General features: G+C 39.4%; 1 protein-coding gene across 9 annotated transcripts in view; it reads left to right on the forward strand.

Moving 5' to 3' along the window:
- TTLL5 (tubulin tyrosine ligase like 5) overlaps window positions 1-19931 on the forward strand; it is a 282889-nt gene extending 262958 nt beyond the window's left edge. For all 9 annotated transcript variants that reach the window (XM_063088853.1, XM_063088855.1, XM_063088861.1 and 6 more), the window contains one exon: window positions 19487-19931. Coding sequence is in view for 4 of the 9 variants with exons in the window: in XM_063088855.1 (XP_062944925.1) it covers window positions 19487-19509 (23 nt within the window). In the remaining 5 variants the exon portion in view is untranslated. The remainder of the gene's footprint in view (window positions 1-19486) is intronic.
- The last annotated feature ends 540 nt before the right edge of the window (window positions 19932-20471 follow it).

A 20471-nucleotide genomic window follows, 5' to 3' on the forward strand; every position in this document is an offset into this window, starting at 1 on the left:
GCCCAAGCATTCCAATTAATATAGGTTTTTCTTTATTGCTAAGTGAGGTTATTGGTTGTATTAGTTATCTATTGCTGCATAACAAATTTTACCCCAAAAACTTAAGGCTTAAAACAGCAAACGTTTATGAGGGTACTTCAAAAAGTTTATAAAAGATTCCCGTGATCTTTTGATTCTATGTTTCTACAAACTTTTTGAAGTACCCTCGTATCATCTCTCAGTTTTTGTGGGTCAGGCTTTCAAGCTCAGTTGTATACCTCTGGCTCAGGGTCTCTCCTGAGGTTGTAGCAAGCTGTCAGCTGGGAGCTGTGCTGTGGTCTCATCTGAAGGATGAATGTGGGGAATCTGCTTCCAAGCTCACTCACATGGTTGTCGGCAAGCCTCTTTCCACCTGGGCCTCTCTAAAGGCTGCTGTAATGGTCTGAATTGGGTTCCCCCAAAATTCATTTGTTGACGTGCTAACCACCAATACCTCAGAATGTGACTGTATTTAGAGACAGCACCTTTAAAGAAGTGATTAAGTTAAAATGAGGTCATTAGGCTGGGCCCTAATCCAATCTAACTTCTTATAAGAAGAGGGAATTTGGACACAGCAAGAGGAGGCAATCTGCAAGCCAAGGAGAGAGGCCTCGGAAGAAACCCAAACTGCCAAGACCTTGATCTTGGACTTCTAGCCTCCAGACCTGTAGAAAATGAATTTGTGTTACTTCAGCCAGTCTGTGTGTGGTATTTTGTTATGGCAATCCTAGCAAACTAATACAACTGCCTCATGACATGGCAGCCGGCCTCCCGTGGGCAAGCAGTCCATGAGAGAGAGAGAAAGCACCCAAGGCAGAAGCCACAATCTTTTTATAACTTAATCTTGGAAGTAACATCCCATAACTTTTGCTGTATTCCCTTTGTTAGAAGTGAGTCATTAAGTCTAGTCCACACTTAAGGGGAGGAGATTACATGAGGGCATGAACACCAGGAGGCCGGAATCACCAGAGGCCATCTTAAAGGCTACCTACCACACTAGTTTTCTTTTTAATAAATTAAGAATAAAGAATTAAGAGATGAACAAAATCACAATTTTTACATGATAAAGTAGATTCGACCTCACCAAGTACATGGGCACCCTGACTGACTTAATCTATAGGCCATACTGCGACTCTGTGAAGCTAAGATTGTTATAATCTGGAAGATATAAAATTCTGACATTTACAAGGTTTGTGGGGGAGAAAAGAGCATTTTATGGACTAGATTGAAGAGAAATGGTACAGTGAATCCTTAAGTCTAATACAGTGATTCTCAACCAAGGGTGTATACCAAGAAGGGGTGGGGAAAGAGAGGAGCGGAGATATTGTAAGTTAACAAAGCACAGTCAAACTAGAATATAATTTCATGTTTGGAAAGTGAAAAGAAATGTATAGCTCTTATAAAACAAACTACAGAAAGTAAAATTAAACAAAGTCTTCTTGGCTGATGGAGCAGAGGTCATAAAAGGTTGAGAAACTTCTCAAATCTTTCTTTCATTGTTAGACAAAAAGGGAAAAAGAGAGTAGGTTAGAGATGGATGTGCAATCCACCATAATGCCCAGAGAGACAATACAGTGTAGAAAATCCTGTGATGAGTAATGAGATTGATTAAGGGACTGTATGAATTAGTTTGGAAGATAAATATAAAACAACAGACGCATTCAGGAGCCTTTAGAGCACTAATAGGAGGAACTTTATAAGAGAAGGATTGGTGATTGCTGAAACCAAGCTTTAGTTCAAAGGATCCAGAGGACATCTGCTTTGTGATGATAGCAAATTGACATCTGATTCCCCAGTAAGTACACTGAGTTCTCAGTAGCTTTAGCCTCTAAAATTAGTAGCATTGTCAGCTTGATTGTCTCATGTTTGTCTAACCATCAGAGTCTATGTGGCAAAACTCTTATTATTTCCAGGCAAGGTCAAATTCTTTTCACTGACAACCCTCTTCTAGGTTTCTTTGAGTGATGCCAATATGAGGGGAAATTCACCCTTTACCTTTAAGAGCACTCTAAGGAGCTGTCACTTGTAGTAACATCTCCAAATATTAAGCTCCAGTAATTTAGCTCCTGCTTCATTGGAACTCACTCCTGGGTGGGCTTTTGTTTTAGGAGAGGAAGAAGCTGTTTCCTGTTATCTCCTGATTGCACAATAACACGATGATAGACTGATTCTAGGGTCCATTTCAGATTTTCTTAAAAAGCTGTGAAACGGTAGGAGGATCTCATAAGACCCACACTAAAAAGGTATCTTGGGATTTCGATATTTCTGTGGATTACCTAAAGAGTTATCCTGAAGTAGAGATTCATGTTGATATGGGAAAATTTCTGAGCTATATTGTTAAGTAAAAGTTGCAAAACAAACAAACAAACAAAAAACCCCACTGTAGATTATGCTGCCATTTGTATAAAAAGGGGAGGAGGAATATATGTTTGTATGTGTATCTCCTGTCCTGAGAAGGATGCACACACATGCTCTGTTCTCACATGATAATTTGAGTGTTCCAGTTCTCTCTCCTTTTGTCATTATAGCTTGAAAAATCATGATAGCAATAGTTTTTTTTTTTTTTTCTTTTGAGCGCTTATTGTATCCCAGGTGCTATAGTTTGTACATAGATATTTTTTTTTTTTTACTCAATCCTCACAATCACATCAGGAATGCTTCATTTTTCAGCTGGCTTATTTTTCACCTGAGACTTATATAGTCCTTCCTCCAGTTCTCTTTTGAAAATAGAGAGTTCCAAGGTTAATTCTGCCAAATGCCTGACTAGCACTTTGCTCCAGCAGAGATTAGAATGGCCTTTTTCCTGAGGAGTGAGCGTATCAGGTCAGTTCCACCTTTAGGTTTTTTCCTCTCTTTGGCTTTCCTTTTTTGGGTTTATTTTTTCATTCATTTTCAGAACTTCAACTTCAGTCTTCATTCTGGTGATTCTGACGTCTGGGTCTTCATTGATGATACCCAGTATATATTTGGTTGCAAGTATAACTGAACCCAACTCAAATGCCAAAAAAGGGGGGGGGATTATTGACTCACATTGCTAGAGAGGATAAAGATGGATCCAAGAGCTAAGTGTGGTCAGTCTTTCTTCCTCTTCCATCTCTCTCTGCCTCATGCTTTCTCTCTCCCTCTTTCTTTATCCCTTCTTATTTCTCATCATAGCTTTACTGACCTCCCTATTTCCTGCTCTATCTGGTTTCTTCCATGTGGCAAGATCAGATGGAGGGATATGGTTTGAGCTCCAACCTTATTCTTACCAGCATAGTGACCACAGAGTAAAGAGAGCTTCTCCCTTTCTACTTTTAAATGTATATAAATCCCAAGAAGGGATCGCCATGGTGTAGGTGACAAAAGCACCTCTTGAAGCAATTGCTCTGCCCAAGGGGCTGAAGACTTTGGCCAGGTCTGGACCACATGCCAACTTTGTGATCAAGGGGCTGGCCATAGTAACCTTGTTGGAGTAGAGGAAAGGGGGAGCAATTTCCCAAAGGAAGTGAAAGGGCTGAAACCGTAAGCACATAGGAAGGGTCACTAGGCAGACAAAAATAATAAATTTTCCCTATTTTCTACTCTTAGCTTCTTAGCATCTATATAAATATGGGTTTAGATAAGACAATGCACGCATTAAGCACTCTTATAATGCTTGGAGCAAAATAAGTGATAGATAAATATAATTATCCAATATCTTTTAAAATCGTGGCAAAATAAATATAACACAAAATTTGCCATTTTAACCTTTTTTAAGTGTACATTTCAGTGGACTGAATACACTCACATTGTTGTGCAACCATCACCATCATCCATCGCCACAATTTTTTCACTTTGCATGACTGCAATTCCATACCCACTGAACAATAACTCCCCGTTCCCTTTTGCCCCCAGCCCCTGGAAACCACCGTTCTACTTTCTGTCTCTATGAATTTGACTACTGTAGGTACCTCATTTAAGTGGAATCATACAGTATTTGTCTTTTCGTGACTGGCTTATTTCACTTAGCATAATGTTCTCAAGGTTCATCTGTGTCATAACATATGTCCGAATTTTCTTCCTTTTTAAGGTTGCATCATATTCTGTTGTATGGATATACCACATTTTGTTTATTCATTCATCCATCAAGGGACTCCTGAGTTGTTTCCACCTTTTGGCTATTGTGAATATCATGCTATGAACACGGGTGTACAAATATCCATTCAAGTGTCTGCTTTCATTTCTTTGGTGTATGTATAGAATTGCTGGATTGTATGGTAATTCTATTTTTAATTTGTTGAGGAACTGTCCTCCTGTTTTCCACAGTGGCCATACCATTTTACATTCCCACCAGGAGTGCACGAGGGTTCCTATTTCTCCACATCCTCACCAGCACTTGTTATTTTCTGGTTTTTTGATAGTAGCCATCCTAATGGATGTAAAGTTGTTTTAAGTGCTTATAAAAACCTTGGTAACTAAGATAATACTAGTGTCATTGACAGAATTAGCATTGTGGATGAGTGGGACAGACAGTACTGTTAGTATTTTCAACATCAAATTTTGATGATGGCTAAACATGAAACTCAGAAAGGTCTTCTGAAAAGCCAGGGAGAAATCAGAGACAGATGTAGAGTTTAGCAGTCATCTTCATAAAAGATGTTTCACACCTGTTAAAGCTGTGAGTGGATAAATTCCTCAAGGGAAAGAGTATAAGAGCAGCAAAGCTCAAAGGATTGAGGAAAAGGAGCCAGTGGAGGAGCCCAAGGAGGCAGCCTGGAGAAGCACCTGGATATTGCAGAGTCTCAGAGACCCACAGGGTAAGAATGATGATGAGCTCAGATGCTAAGACAGAGGCCTTTTTAAATTGCCTATAAATAAAATTTTGTTAAATCATTTTTTATGAGTAATACCCTGTAGAGCCCTTTATAATTTTCAGAATGATTTTATATGGATCATCTTATGACCCTTACGACAATCCAGTGAAGTACATAAGTTATTATTCCTAATTACAGAAGAAGAAACTGAAGCACAGAGAGATTGTGATTTTCCTAAGGTTACTGCTGGCATATCTCAATTTCCCAAGTTGGTCAGTTTTGGGGGAGCTGAAAGAAGAGTAGCTCAGAGATGACCACAAGCAGAGCAGGCATGAGTTGTTCCCTTCTTTTTTTTTTTTTTTTTTTTGTCTTTTTCGTGACCGGCACTCAGCCAGTGAGTGCACCGGCCATTCCTATATAGGATCCGAACCCGCGGCGGGAGCGTTGCTGCGCTCCCAGCGCCACACTCTCCCGAGTGCGCCACGGGCTCGGCCCGAGTTGTTCCCTTCTAATGCCCCAGGAGCTTGTCATCTCTAGCACATGTGATCTCATTCAGTACCTCCTGGGAACAATATATACTAGCCCCTCTTAGCTTCCTGTGAACTAGCAAGGAGTTGGATTGTCTAGACTGTAGTTATGTGGTTTTTAAACTGTGGGTAATGACCTACTAGTGTATCACCAAATCAGTTTAGTGGGTATGTTAGTCCATTTCTGTTGTTTATAACAATTACACAGAACTGGGTAATTTGTAAGAAAATTATTATTGCTTACAGTTTCAGAGGCTGGGAAGTCCAAAGTCCAGGGAGCACATCTGGTGAGGGTCTCAGTGGTGGTGACAGTGACCCAGAGGTCTCACATGGCGCAAAAGTGGCAGAGCAGAGAGAGACTAACCTCTCATATGCTCTTCTTTTATAGCCCTCAGAACCACGCCCCTGACCACCATTATTAATACATTCACTATGGCATTGTCCTAGATCTAATCAGCTCTTCAAGGCCCCACCTTTCAATTATCCTAATGGGATTTCCCACCCTCAGCAGTTACAGTGGGGATTTAAGCTTCTAATATATGAACATTGGGGACAAAATTCAATAGTCCACAGCAGTGGGTCACAACCAGGCTCATGAGAGCTGGTGGTCAGTGTCCCTTCCCAACTCTGCCTTCAGTAACTTCTTGTTGATTCAACTCAATTGTTGTGGAAATCAGCCAACACCACAAAGTTGGGACTTTTGTTTGTTTTACCATGGAGAGCCAGCTAAACATTTACAGCACACCACTGATCACAATCATATTTCCCACTCCCCCACAGTGGAACAGAATGGAATAGAAAGGAAAATACCAAGGTTCATCTATAATAAAAGTATTATGAGACTTTTATTTAAGTCAAAAATAACCATGTAAGATATATTTTTTACTATGTGTTGCAGTCAAAAAAAAGTTTGAAAGTCACTGGTCTAGAATCCCTTTGTTTACTTCTTACCTTCCACAGGTAATTGAAAGTCTGCTGATCTTCAGGCAAAGAACTGAAATCCAGCACCCTCTTTGACTCATTCATACTGCCTCTACTTCAGGAGGAATGCAACTGAATTTTTATCAGATGAAATCCCTCCCTACATCAGAGTCTGTTCTTTTGAATTCAGTGCTGTATAAAAATCCATTCTTAAACCCCACCAGAGGTTTTTTACAGTAAGCAGAAAACAGTAATCATTGTTTTTAAGTCCCAAAGGCTAGGAGACTAGGGAATAGTAGAAACAGAATAAAACCAATAGCGTTGTTTTATTCTACCACTCTTCATTAACAGAGCTCTCTGTAAAGAAATTAAATCTTTTTAAGTAAAGAAGCTTTTCATAAAATGTTGCTTATTGTATAAATAAATAGGTTGATTTCCTTGTATATCTCTATATCTGTAACTATATATCAGATATACTTAAGTGGATTATGCTTCAAAACTAGCATGGTAGATAGATCATAGAACTAGATTCCCAAGAACTTTGATTTTGATCAGCCTTGCAATTTTTAAGTTTTAATAAAAGGATAGTTATTAAAGTATCTTTATGCAAAAAATTTTCTGTCAAACATGTTAAATGTTCTCCCCTTAGTATATTCACTATCCAAATGTAGTTACAAAAAGAAACACTTTCCACAGAGCAACATTTGAAAGTCATTCAAAGACTTATATCTCCCTGTTCCATGATGTAGTTTTATCATGACCATCTTACTAGTTTGTTGTAATAAGAAAATGATCCAGAGTAAGAGGAACATAATTTTTTACAGGTTTGTAGGGTTTAAATATATTTTCAGCAATGAGTTATGTGCATTTTCTTAGAAGAATTAGGATTATTGTATAAATGAGTTTAGTTACTTATATTAGAATTCCTTAAAATAGTACTTTATTAAAATTATTCAACACTTATTTGCAAATAGAAAGTAAATCTTCCCCCATAGACAGACACTTGAGCTCATGTTGGTTTTAACATCTGAATTGAACCAGGTGCCTACATTGTTCATTAGAAATTAAAAAGGACTTCTGGGAGGGCCTGGGAGTTTGGTGGTGGTGTTTTGGTCAGCAGCTCTCTTGTCCCATGTGGCTACATTTCAGAGTTACTCAGGAGCTGCTTTTGCTGTGAACAAACCCCTTGCAGCTGTGCCCGGCGCCCTTGTGTCATCCAGGCAGGGTTTCATGAAATGGATCTGATGCTCTTATGCCTGTGTTCATTCCTACGTACTGGAGCTATGCCCAGGAAGGTGAGGGGGGCAGCAGGTTGGCCCTCACTCCCCAGCTGTCCCTTTCTACTAATGTCACTCAGGATATAAATAAATTGATTCATTCACTTGCTTTCTTATCAACCAGAACGTTGCCAGAAGATACTACCAGGGCCACCCTGATCAGTTGGAAGGGCCTTAGGGACAAATCTAAGAGGCAGAAGTCTTTGCATTTAGGTAATTTTAAAAATCAAGTTTTAAAATTTTATTTCTCTCATTTACTTCAGACCTTGAAGGGAGAAAAGTGACTTCACTTATATGCTCATATGGTTTGAGGTTTGGGCCTTCTTTATTGGCAGGGAAGTCATGATAAGTTATCTATCTCTTCTGAAAGGGAAAGCTGTGAGTCAGATGATCTCCCTGAAAACCCACATCTCTTACCCTCAGACAGCTGATGGTGGTAAGAGCACCAGGCGGGAAGTGTGAATTGCCACTTATCACACCAGTCCTTTTGTGTTTGACAAAGCATAGGTTGTGTTGTTAGTTGGAAGGTTTTGCTACCCGTAGAGTAACACTTCTATTGATCATTTCTCACATCAGTCAGTTGACTATTTACCAAGCAGCTCTCATGTAAATATTTGCATGACAAAAGGCTGGGTACTCTGGGTCATGTGAAAATTTGAAAGATGCAGTCCTTGCCCTTAAAGAGTGTAGCAAGGGAAACAAGTGATATATGCGAGACAAAGTCCCTCCTTATGTCCAGAAAAGCAAAAGAAACAATGATTTACACCATTTAGGAGAGTCTGTCCACCTTTCCTCTCAGGGAACGTAGGCCTCCAAGTAAGCATGACATGTGAATTTGCTCTTCCCTCAGGAGTTCCCCATACCTAGGTTGTTCTCATAGTGTAGTTCACCCTGGCAAATACTGATCACAGTGTCTAAAAACATTTTCATTCTCTGTGGACCTAAACACAAGCGAGTTTCTTTAATCAGGTGCTAACAGAAGAAAAACTGGGTTTGTTGGAGTCTCTCATAGTTGCCAAACCAGTATAATGTATTTTAAAGGTACTTTAAGATTTTTAAGAGTAATTATGAATATATTTTATGTTGTGTTGCTTGTTGACTTTAGAACTAACACAACAAGATATAACTTAATTTATTTGATAAATACCAAGTGAGTGTATAAATATACAGTATTTTCCATAGACATTTGACCCCCCCAAAAATTTCCAGGCAAGGACATCAAGGCCAAAATGAAGAAGGTTGGTTAACCTCAATGGCTGGTATTTCAAAGTCCTACAAAAAAAGAGTTGGGCTATGACCATGGCCACAGAGGCAATCGGGAAAATTCAGTAACATCGTTCTTCTAAAAACTTCCCCACTTTTATGACCCCATCACTGGATTACCAGGCAGGAATGGGGATCAAAGTGGCTCTGAACCAGAATTATGGAAGGGTGTAAGAGACCACAGGCAAATCCCCAGGTAAGGAATCTAGTAGGAGATCCTTCACATAAAAATGGGACTCTAGAGGGTGGACTGTATTCTCCATATAAAGATCAACTGGAAATAAACCCTCCCTCTCACCCTAGCTTCACCCCCTCAGGCACTGAAAGAAAATTCCCTATCTTGAACCCTGGTGCTGAGTGGAGTGCAGCAGGGGAATTTCCCCTGATAATTTGGAACCACACTCATGTAAGTTTGGGTATGAACACACATTCCCTACGTGGACTGAAAAACCTCAGACTGAGAGTTTACTTTAAGGTGGTCCTAAGCTAGTAGTGGCCCAACCACTAACAGAAGCTAATGCATATTCTATCTGGAGGAAGACTCCTACAACCCAAACCTCAAATAATTCCTGTAGGTAAACTTCTAAGAAATGTGAAATCACAGTTTAAAATCACAGAACAAATAAGGAAACATGGCACCATGAGCAAGAACCAGCAAAAACACCAGATAACAATATTAGACTTTCAAAGACCAAGATATTGAAATTACCAAATAATGCAAAATAGATTTTCTCATATGTTTAGAGAAATTAAAAGAGGGAGCAAAAATATGAGTAAAACCAGGAGATTAAAATGATAACCAAACAGATTTGAAAAAGGACTAGGTAGTCTTTTAGAACTGAAAAAAAATAATAATAAGTTTAAAAATGAGTTCAAGGGCCGGCCCATGGCTCACTTGGGAGAGTGTGGTGCTGATAACACCAAGGCCATGGGTTCGGATCCCTGTGTAGGGATGGCCGGTTAGCTCACCTGGGAGAGCGTGGTGCTGACAACACCAAGTCAAGGGTTAAGATCCCCTTACCAGTCATCTTTAAAAAAAAAAAAAAAAAAAAAAAAAACTCTAAAGACAAAAGATGTTAAAGCTGCTAGAGAACAGGATTACCAAAGGATTACCAATTTGACAGCTAACTTCTCAAGAGCAATAGTGGAAACCAAAATACAGTGTAATGTTGAAAGAAAATTACCAAACCAGAAATGTATTTTACACAAAAATATCTTTCAAGAGTGAGGATGAAATACATTTTCTAAGAGTTTGTCAGGAATAGAACTTCGCCAAAGGAAAGAGTCTAAAAAATGTTTTTCAGTCAGAGGAAGGTACTACCAGATGAAAGGTCTGAGATGCAGGAGGAATTATGAGCAAAGAATGCATAAAAATATGAGCAAATATAAATATAATGACCAATAAAATGATAGTATTCTTGTGAAGTTAAAAAATGGGAGAATGAAAATATGCAAACAACAATATCATGTAAATCAAGAGGAGGGGATGGTCAGAATTAAAGTAGTCTAACTAGATATTGTACAGTGAATAGGTAAAGATACTGATCAATTTCAACTTTATATAGTTGTTATATACAAATGTTAAAATGGATAGGGTAGCTACCAAAAGAATAGAAATATGAAACTTTCAACTAGTAGAGAGAAAATGGAAAGAGAAAAAAATAAATCCATAAGGAGGAAAAGAAAACACAGAAAAGGTGTAGAACAAATAGAAAACAAAACTTAAGACAGTAGAAATAAAAACATTAGTAATTTTGAAAATGTGAGTGGTCTAAATATTCCAGTTAAAGTCAAGACTGATCGATTCATTCATTCAACAAATGTTTACTAAGCATCAGCTATGTGCTCTACACTATTTTAGGCATTAAGCACAAGGCATGGAGCAGTGAACAAAACAGCCAAAAATCCCTAGTAGAAGAGACAGACAGTAAACCAAATAAGTAACATAAATAGTACATTCAAGAGTGGTATGTGTTCTAAAGAAAAAGCAGTGAAATAAGATAGAGAATTCTACATAGAGTAGTTAGGGGGAAAGTGGCTTTTCAGTAAAGACCTGAAGGAAGTGAGGGAATGAGCCAGTGGATGTGTAGGGAAGGGAGTTCCAGGCAGAGAGAACAGCATAAGTGCTTGCCTTGAGGAGATGGCTGCTGTGTTCCTGAAATAGAAGCAGGCCAGTGGGGCTGCAGTGCTACCTCGGAGCAAGGAGGACAGTGAGAACAGATGAGGCCGAGAGATGATGAGGGGCCAGGTCACACAGGACCCAGTGGGCCAAGGAAATGACTTGCGCTTTTGAGCGTAGTGGGGGCCATTAAAGGGTTCTGAGCAGAGGATTTCATAGGATCGCTGTGGATGCTACATCAGGCAGGGGTAAGGAAGGAGCAGTACACATAAGAGGAAGTGGCCAACCAGAAATAGATAGATTGTCAGTCTGGGCTTTTAAAAATCCACTTTTAGGCTATTAAAAGAGACATATCGTAAGCACAGAGAAAGGATGAAAGAAAAAGGTTGGAAAAAGATATATCAGGGAAATATCAGCCAAAAGAAAGCCGATGTAGCTCTGTTCATCAGATGAAATAGATTTTCAGACAAAAAGCGTATCAGGACACAAAGAGGGTCACTACATTATGGTCAAAGTTTCACCAGGAAAATATTTAACCTTTTCTTGTCTGAGTTTAACTAGTACATTTTATGATTTTTTAAATTGAATAACCAAGATGCATATTTATGAGAAATATATTAGGCAAAAATTAACAAAACCACAAAGAGAAATAGATAAATCCACTTTTGTATTGGAATGTTTTAATGTAACTCAGTAATTGATAGATCAAGTTGTCTGAAAACCAGTAATGTTTTAGAATATTTGAACCACACAATTAACAGGCTTGATCTAGTAGACATGTATAGAACATCACACTAAATAACTGCATAATGCACATTCTTCGTACGCATCTATGGGTGTTTTAGTCCATTTTGTGTTGCTATAACAGAATTACCTGAGACAGGGTAATTTATAAAGGAAAGAGGTTTATTTGGCTTATGATTCTGGGACATCTGGCATGGGCCTCAGACTGCTTCTACTCATGGCGGAAAGTGGCAGGCAGCCGGCAGGTACAAGCAGATCACATGGCGAGAGGAAGCAAGAGAGACAGAGAGGAGGTGCAGGGGTCCTATAAACAAGCTCTCACAGGAACTAATAGAGCGAGACCTCACTCATTAATCCTCCCTCCCCCAGGGAGAGCATTAATCCATTCATGAGCGATCTACCCCCATGACTCAATCAGTTTCCAACAATGCCACATTGGAGATCAAATTTCCACATGAGTTTTGGAGGGAACAACACATCCAAACTCCATCATTCTGCCCCTGGCCCCCCAAAACTCATATCATCTCACATACAAAATACAATCATTCTATCCCAGCAGTCCCAAAAGTCTTAGCTTGCTCCAGCGCCAACTTAAAAGTCCAAAGTCCAAAGTCTCCTCTGAGACCACAAGCAAAAGCCCTTCCAATTGTGAACCTGTAAAAGTGAAAACCAAATTTACCTACTGCCAAGATACAATGGTGGAACAGACATTGGGTACACATTCCCATTCCAAAAAGGAGAAATAGGCCAGAAGAAAGGAAAAACAGGCCCCAAGCAAGTCCAAAACCCAGCAGGGCAGACGTTATGTCTTACAGCTCCAAAATAATGTTCTTTGACTCCAAGTCCTGCATCCGGGGCACAATTGGGTATGTGGGCCCCCAAAGCATCAGGCAGCCTTGTTCTCACAGCTCTGCTAGGCACAGCCCAGCAGGCCACACTGGTGCCCGTGGCTTTTCCAGGCCTACAGTGAATGTTACCAGTGGCCCTGCAGTTCTGGGGTCCTGGTGGCAGCCCTGCTGTATTGGCTCTACTAGATATTTCCCACAGGAGCTCTCTGTGCAGGCTCCAACCCCACTTTTCTGCTCAGCATTGCTCTAGTAGATGGCCTCTGTGGTGGCTCTGCCCCTGTGGCAGGTCTCTGCCTGGGCTTCCAGGCTTTTCCATACATCCTCTGGAATCTGGGTGGAGGCTGCCATGACTCCACTGCTCTCGCATCCTGCCGGCCTGCAGACTTAACACAACGTGAGTGCCACCGAGGTTTTGGGCCTCTACTCTCCAGGGCTGCTGCACGAAACACACTAGGGGCCACTCCAGCCGGAGCATCTGGAATGCAGGGAGCAGGATCCTGAGGGCAGCTGCGCCCCAGGTCTTTCCTCTGGGATAACTCAGTCCTTCTAGGCCTCAGGGTCTGTGATGGGTGAGGCACCCTTCCAGACTTCTCAAATGCCTTTAGGGCAATTTTTCCATTGTCCTGGTTATTAGCATCTGGCTGCCTCACAGCCAAGATAATGTCTATAGCAACCAGTTTATCTGCTTCACCCTTGCATTGTTCTCCAGCTCTCTGCTTCTTTACCGCATGGCCAGGCTGCAAAGGTTCCAAATCTTTACGCTCTGCTTCCATTTTAAATTCTGGCTTTACATCATGCCTTTGCCACCATAACTCAGAGTAGGCTGTTAGAAGTAGCCATGCAGCATCTTTAATGCTTTGCTGCTTAGAAATTTCTTTGGCCATATACTCTGGTTCGTAACTCTTAAGTTCCAGCTTCCACAAAGTCCAAGGGCATGGACACAATGCAGCCAGGTTCCTTGCTATGGTGTAGCAAGGGTTATCTTTTGTCCAGTTCACAAAATAAGTTCTTCATTTCTATCTGAGACCTCATCATCCGCATGGCCTTTACTGTCCACATTTCTATCAGCATTCTGCTCACCACTACATAAGTCTCTAAGGCATTCCAAACTTTCCCTCATCTTTTTCTCTTCTTCTAAGTCCTCCAAACTCCTCCAACCGTTGCCCATTACCCAGTTCCAAAGCTGCATCCATATTTTCAGGTTTCTGTTTAGCAACACCCCACTCCTGGTACCAATTTTCTGTTTTAGTCCGTTTTGTGTTGCTATAACAGAATTACCTGAGACAGGGTAATTTATAAAGGAAAGAGGTTTATTCGGCTTATGATTCTGGGACAGCTGCATCTGGCATGGGCCTCAGACTGCTTCTACTCATGGCGGAAAGTGGCAGGCAGCCGGCAGGTACAAGCAGATCACATGGCAAGAGGAAGCAAGAGAGACAGAGAGGAGGTGCAGGGGTCCTATAAACAAGCTCTCACAGGAACTAATAGAGCGAGACCTCACTCATTAATCCTCCCTCCCCCAGGGAGAGCATTAATCCATTCATGAGCGATCCACCCCCATGACTCAATCAGTTTCCAACAATGCCACATTGGAGATCAAATTTCCACATGAGTTTTGGAGGGGACAAAACATCCAAACTCCATCAATGGGGTATTTGCAGAAACTATGTACTAGGCCTTAAATCACATTTCAAAGACCATCCATGTTCCCTGACTACATGCAAAAACAAAAAGATAACTGGAAAATCCTCATATGTTTTGAAATTAAGAAAGAGTTAGCTCATCAAAAACAATCATAATATGTTAGAAAGTGTTGCCTAATATTAAAAACCTAAGTAATAAGGGCCGGCCCATGGCTCACTTGGGAGAGAGTGGTGCTGACAACACCAAGTCAAGGGTTAAGATCCCCTTACCAGTCATCTTTTTAAAACAACAAAACAAAAAAAGACCTGAGTAATATAGCTAAAGTAATACTTAAAGGAAAATTTATATTTACAGTGAAGGAAGGGGAGAGGCTGAAAGTTAATGTGCCAAGTGTCTGGCTTAAGTTAAAAATAAATAAGTCCAAAGAAAGTAAAAAAGTAAATAAAAATAAATAATAAAGATGAGATAAAATTAATAAAATAGAAAATAAACATATAGTTGAGAGGAATAGAGACATTACTATACATGCCTTGAAGATTAAAGAGATAGTAGGAAGAGATTATGAATAACTTTATGCTAATAAATTTTTAAAAATTTGGTGAGATACAGTTGTAGTATTTAATTTATAAAAATTTACTCAAGGGCTGAGCCCGTGGCGCACTTGGTAGAGTGCTGCGCTGGGAGCGCGGCAACGCTCCCGCCGCGGGTTCGGATCCTATATAGGACTGACCAGTGCACTCACTGGCTGAGTGCCGGTCACGAAAAAACGACAAAAAAAAAAAAAAAAAAAAAAAATTTACTCAAGAAGAAATATAAAATCTAAATATTCCTTAAATTATTAAGGAAATTGAGTCAAGAACAAAAAATAATCATCCCATAAATACAACACCAGGCTGTTATAGTTTTACTGGTGAGTCCTACCAAACATCCAAGGAACAAATATTCCAATTTACCAACTATTCCAGAGTATAGAAAAAGAGGGAACACTTTCCAACTCTCATTAACTTAACATCAAAACCTGTCAAGGACAGTTCAAAAAAATTTTCTAAAATTACAAGACATTCTTAATCATGGATATAAATGCAAAAAATTAAAACATCAGCAAATTGAATCCAGCAATGTTTTTAAAAACTACATCATGACCAAGTTAGGTTTATTCCAGAGATTCAATGATTATTTAATATTAAAAAATTGACTAAGGTAATTTACTGCAGTAACAGATTAAAAGGGGAAAAAGTCATCTGCTTCACTCAATGGATGCAGAATGAGCATTTGATGAAATTCATTATCCTCAGTAAACATTATACATTTATTGGGAAGCTTTGAAAGCAAACACCATGTAATCTCACTCATATGTGGGATCTGAAAAAGTTGATCTCATAGAAGTAGATAGAATGGTGGTTGCCAGAGTCTGGGGTTGGGGAAATGTTGGTCAAAAGGTGCATAATTATAGTTAGAAAGGAGGAGTAAGTTCAAGAGATCTACTGTACAGCATGGTGACTATAATGATGATGTATTCTTGAAAAACACTAAAAGAGTGGATGTTAAATGTTCTCACCACAAAAATAACTATGTGAGGTAATGCATTTGTTAGTTGGCCAGATTTAACCATTCCACAATATGTATATACTTTAAAACATCCTGTTGTACACGATAAATACATATAATTTTATAAGTCACTTTAAAAAATAAATTTGAAAAAAAATTGATAAATTTGACTTTGTTAAAATTAAGGACTTCTAAGACCATAAAGATATTGGGTATTTTTTTTTCCTTTAAGTTCTTATCCATTAGAGATAAATTCTGAAGTAGTTATGGATGAAATGATATATGGGGTTGAAAGTACTTCAGGGAAGAAAATGTGAAGAGAGAGATGAAACAAAAATGGAAGAATGTTGATAATTATCAAAGCTAGATGATGGGTATGTGGAAAGCGTATTATTTTATTCTTTTGTGTGTTTGAAATTTTTTATTTTAAAAAGTGGCTTTTTAAAAAAAAATCCATTTTTATGGCAATTGTTGTGGACTTTCTGGAAGTCATAATTTTTAAAAATTGTTTTCTGAAAAGAAAAATTTTTAATTTTTAAATGTGTATCTAAATATGAAGTATTTTTATCCTGAGTAGGACTTTTCTTATAAATTAATAAAACAATCTCTTTTTTTAAAAAAAAGATACCATGAAGAGTGAAAAGACAAGTCACAAACTAGGTGAAGATGTTTGTAATACATAGAGCCAAAAAATTCATATCCAGATATTAAGCAAAGAACTTCTAAATTTTTTTTTTTTTTTTTTTTTTTTTTTTAAAAGATGACCGGTAAGGGGATCTTAACCCTTGACTTGGTGTGGTCAGCACCACGCTCACCCAGTGAGCGAACCGGCCATCCGTATATGGGATCCGAACCCGGGGCCCTGGTGTTATTAGCACCGCACTCTCCCAAGTGAGCCACGGGCTGGCCCCAGAACTTCTAAATTTTAATAGGCAGTTTCTTAGATATATCAAAAGCATAAGCGACAAAAGAAAAAGATAGATAAATTAGACATCATCAAAATTTTAAAATTTTGTGCTTCAAGGGACACTATCAAAGAAGTGAAACAACCCACAAAATGGGAGAAAATATTTACAAATCATGTTTGTGACAAGGGACTTGTACCTAGAATGTATAGAGAACTCTTACAATTCAATAATAGAAAAAGGACAACTTGATTTTAAAAATGGGGAAAGAATCTGAACAGATATTTTGCCAAAAAAGATACACCATGCCAATAAACATATGAAAAGATTATCAACATCATTAGCTACTGGGGAAATGCAAATCAAAACCCAGCAGGATACCACTTCACACCCACCAGAATGGTTATAATTGAAAAAAGACAACAGCAAGTGCTGGCAAGAACCTGGACAGATTGGAATCTTCATAGACTGTTGGTTTGGATGTAAGATGGTACAACTGTTTTTGAAAACAGTTTGGCAGTTCCTCTAACAGTTAAACATAGAGTTACCATATGACCCAGCTAATTAATCCCACTCTTAGATCTATACCCAAGAGAAATGAACACACATGTTCAAACAAAAACTTGTACATGAATGTTTATAGTAGCATTATTAATAATAGCCAAGAGGTAGAAACAACCCAAGTGATCATCAACTGATGAATGGATAAATAAAATATGGTACATACACACAATGGAATATTATTCTGCCATAGAAGGAGTACTGATGCATTTGACTGATGCATGGGCCCTTAAAAACATTATGCTAAGTGAAAGAAGCCAGTCACAAAGGACCACATGTTGTATGATTCCACTTATATGAAATGTCCAGAATAGGCAAATCTATAGATATAAAGTGGATTAGTGGTTGCCTATGGCTGGGGCATAGGAGGTGTAGGGGGTGATGGCTAAGAGGTATGGGGTTTCTTTTTGGGTTAATGAAAATGTTATAAAGTTGATTGTGGTGAGGGGTGCACAACTCTGAGTATACTAAAAGCTGTTGAATTGTACACATTAAATGAGGGAATCGTATGATATGTGAATTGTATTTCAATAAAGCTGTGTAGGGGCCAAGGGGATACATCCCCTTCAGCGCCCATAAGGCTCTCTGAAAAGTCACGGGATGAACACAGATTAATATGAAGAAAAGGCATAACAAATTTTATTATGTCATAGTTTAACGTGACACAGGAGCCTCCAGAATAAAGACCCAAAGATATAGGGAAAATTGTATTTATGCTTAGATTCTATGAAGCAGGCACAGCCATGTAGAAATGTGATTGGACAAGAAAAGTATGCTCTAATGCTAATAGACTAAGTGGGGAAACCCAGCAAGGCCTGTCTGTCCAGATTCTTCTTGGCCTCTCTGTGTAGCATTCATTCTTCCAGGGTGTGGGGCAGGACTCTTTCTGGGATGTGGATCTTATGACCTACAAGCAGACAAGGTAGGTCAGAGAATATCTTTATGGCCCGCTCCAAGACAGAAAAGCAGTGGGGTAGGATTAGTATATCTATGACCCACCCTGGGGAAGAGGGATTCTAGTTTCTATGGCTTGCCTCAGGGGAAAATGAGGCTGAGAGACAGGCGGGCAGGAGAAGGTCAGAAGGAAACTTTGCTTTTGAGGCTGCTTCTGAGGCCTTCACTTTGGGTTATCACTTTCTGGACTCCCACATCTGTTTTTTAAAAAATCAGTGAACAACTCAGTAGGAAAATAAGCAAAAGGCAGGTCCAGGCATTTTACAGAAGAAGAAACGTGCATACAAAATAGATACTTGAAAAAATACTCAACCTCATTCCTAATCAAGAAAAGGCTAAAACTGTAGTGGAATACCATTGTATACTCACTTGAATCACTGGAATGTTAAGCTTGGGTACTACTGGTTCTCTGCATGTAGAGGATATGGAGAGGAGGGGGAAGCTCATCTGCTGCCAGAGGGAGGTGAACTGGTTCAACCACTTCGGAAAATAAGATGGCATTATTTAGAGAGTTGAAAATGCAAGTATTTATGACACAGCAATTCATTCCCCTCCTAAATGTATACCCAAAGAAATCATTCAGTTGTGCACTGAGATCATGTATGAGAATAGTTGGCTGGCCAATTGGCTCAGTTGGTTAGAGCACTGCCTTGGTAGCACCAACAGCAAGTGTTCAGATCTCTGTGCCAGCCGCAAAAAAAAAAAGGAATAGTCACAGGAGCACTATAAGATTCAAAACCATGTAAAACTAAACAATATATTATTTAGGGATATAAGTATACTTAGTAAATAAACCTGTTTTTAAGAAGCAAACAAGGGAAGGAGAAACACAATCCAGGATAGTGCAAACTGGAAAGAATTAGGAGGGTCTAACAGACTCAGGGTAATGGTAAGTTCCTTTTCTTAAACTGGATGGTGGGTATAGAGGTGTATCTTGTGGGGGTGGGGTAGAAGGCAAAGTATTATGTAACAGCCTGACATTGGGGGAAGATTTAGAAAAACTCAAAAGCATACATGGAACAGTTTTTCCATGCAGTTCGAAAATGCTAATAATGCTAACCCTGAGTTTCTAGAAAAGATGAACATATTTAGCATCTTCCATTTGAGAAGCAAAGAGAATAAAATGTCTTTATCCAAGAAAAAGAAAAAAGAGACTAAGAGAACTACACAAAAAAGAAACAGCAGCAGAATGGGAGCATTTTTGAAAGGTTTCCAACAAAAGTGGTTAAAATGAAGAGTTTTGTACTTCAAGGTGAGCTTTATTTATTTGGGCCACCATTTCTTTATTCTTCAGGGATGTTAAATAAGCCAGACATTATGTGAATAAGTAAAACCCCAAGCTCTCATTTCAGTCACTTAGTGGTTGACTTTCTCTTTTTCAGATCCTGCTCACACTAAAAGATGAACCACAAACACACGGAGGGAGAACCTGTCCACTACTCCCAGGTGTGTGGCTGAGGGTGAAGCATCCACCAGCACTGCAGGGGTCCATAGTATATTTTTGCTGCATCAGAGTCCCCAAAGCCTCCAAGCAGAAGTGGCAGTAGATGGTCACCTATCAGCCAATCCAGACTTGTACTGGGACAACAGGAAAATAGCTCCTCCAGGTTCTAATAGAACTTGGCAGTGGGGACATTCAACTGACGCATTATATACCCCTTCAGAGCACACGTGTATCTTTTACCTTCCCTTTTCCCCCACCCCTAACCTGCTTAGGTCTTCTCTGTCCCTTTCCTGCTACCGCACAGAGATAATATAAAAGAGGCTCTTTGGCTATTTGCATTTTGCTTCCTCTTCTTTTCCAGATTGCAGTATTAAGCTTTACTTTCTTTGTACAGGCTTAAAATCCCAACATCATTATCTACCAAAGTTGTTCTTCCCTTTCTGAGGGGTCTGGGGGGAAGGCGGGCTTATATCACAAGTTTCCTAGAGAGTGGAGACAAGCCGGGTGTGCTGCTGACAACATGAGCCAGGGTGAAGGTGCCCTTTGGAATTACTCAGTTCTGAGATTAATAAAGTAATTCTATTTTTATTTTCTTTTTTCCCATTTACTAATTTCCCAGCAGTCAGTATTCACAAACAACACAGAAATGGAACCAACTTTTATTTTATTGCTAGGCAAGTTCTTAAGATTCCTTTTAGAAATGTGAGCTATAAAGAGATGTTTTATTTTACATTTTGTTTCAGCAGATCGTGGAACCAGCCTTTCCCCAAGGGCAGCTCCCACACCTGGGAAGCTGGCATGTGTAAATGTCTTCTTTATCAGCACACAGCAGGCCGGCTTGCCCACAGTGTGGTCCCCCAGTGGCCTGTGAATCTGTATACAGTTGCGCATTGCTTACCTGAATAGTTCGTCCAAATGATGTG

This window comes from Cynocephalus volans, chromosome 3 (assembly GCF_027409185.1).
Source record: "Cynocephalus volans isolate mCynVol1 chromosome 3, mCynVol1.pri, whole genome shotgun sequence".
Taxonomy (NCBI): Eukaryota; Metazoa; Chordata; class Mammalia; order Dermoptera; family Cynocephalidae; genus Cynocephalus; species Cynocephalus volans.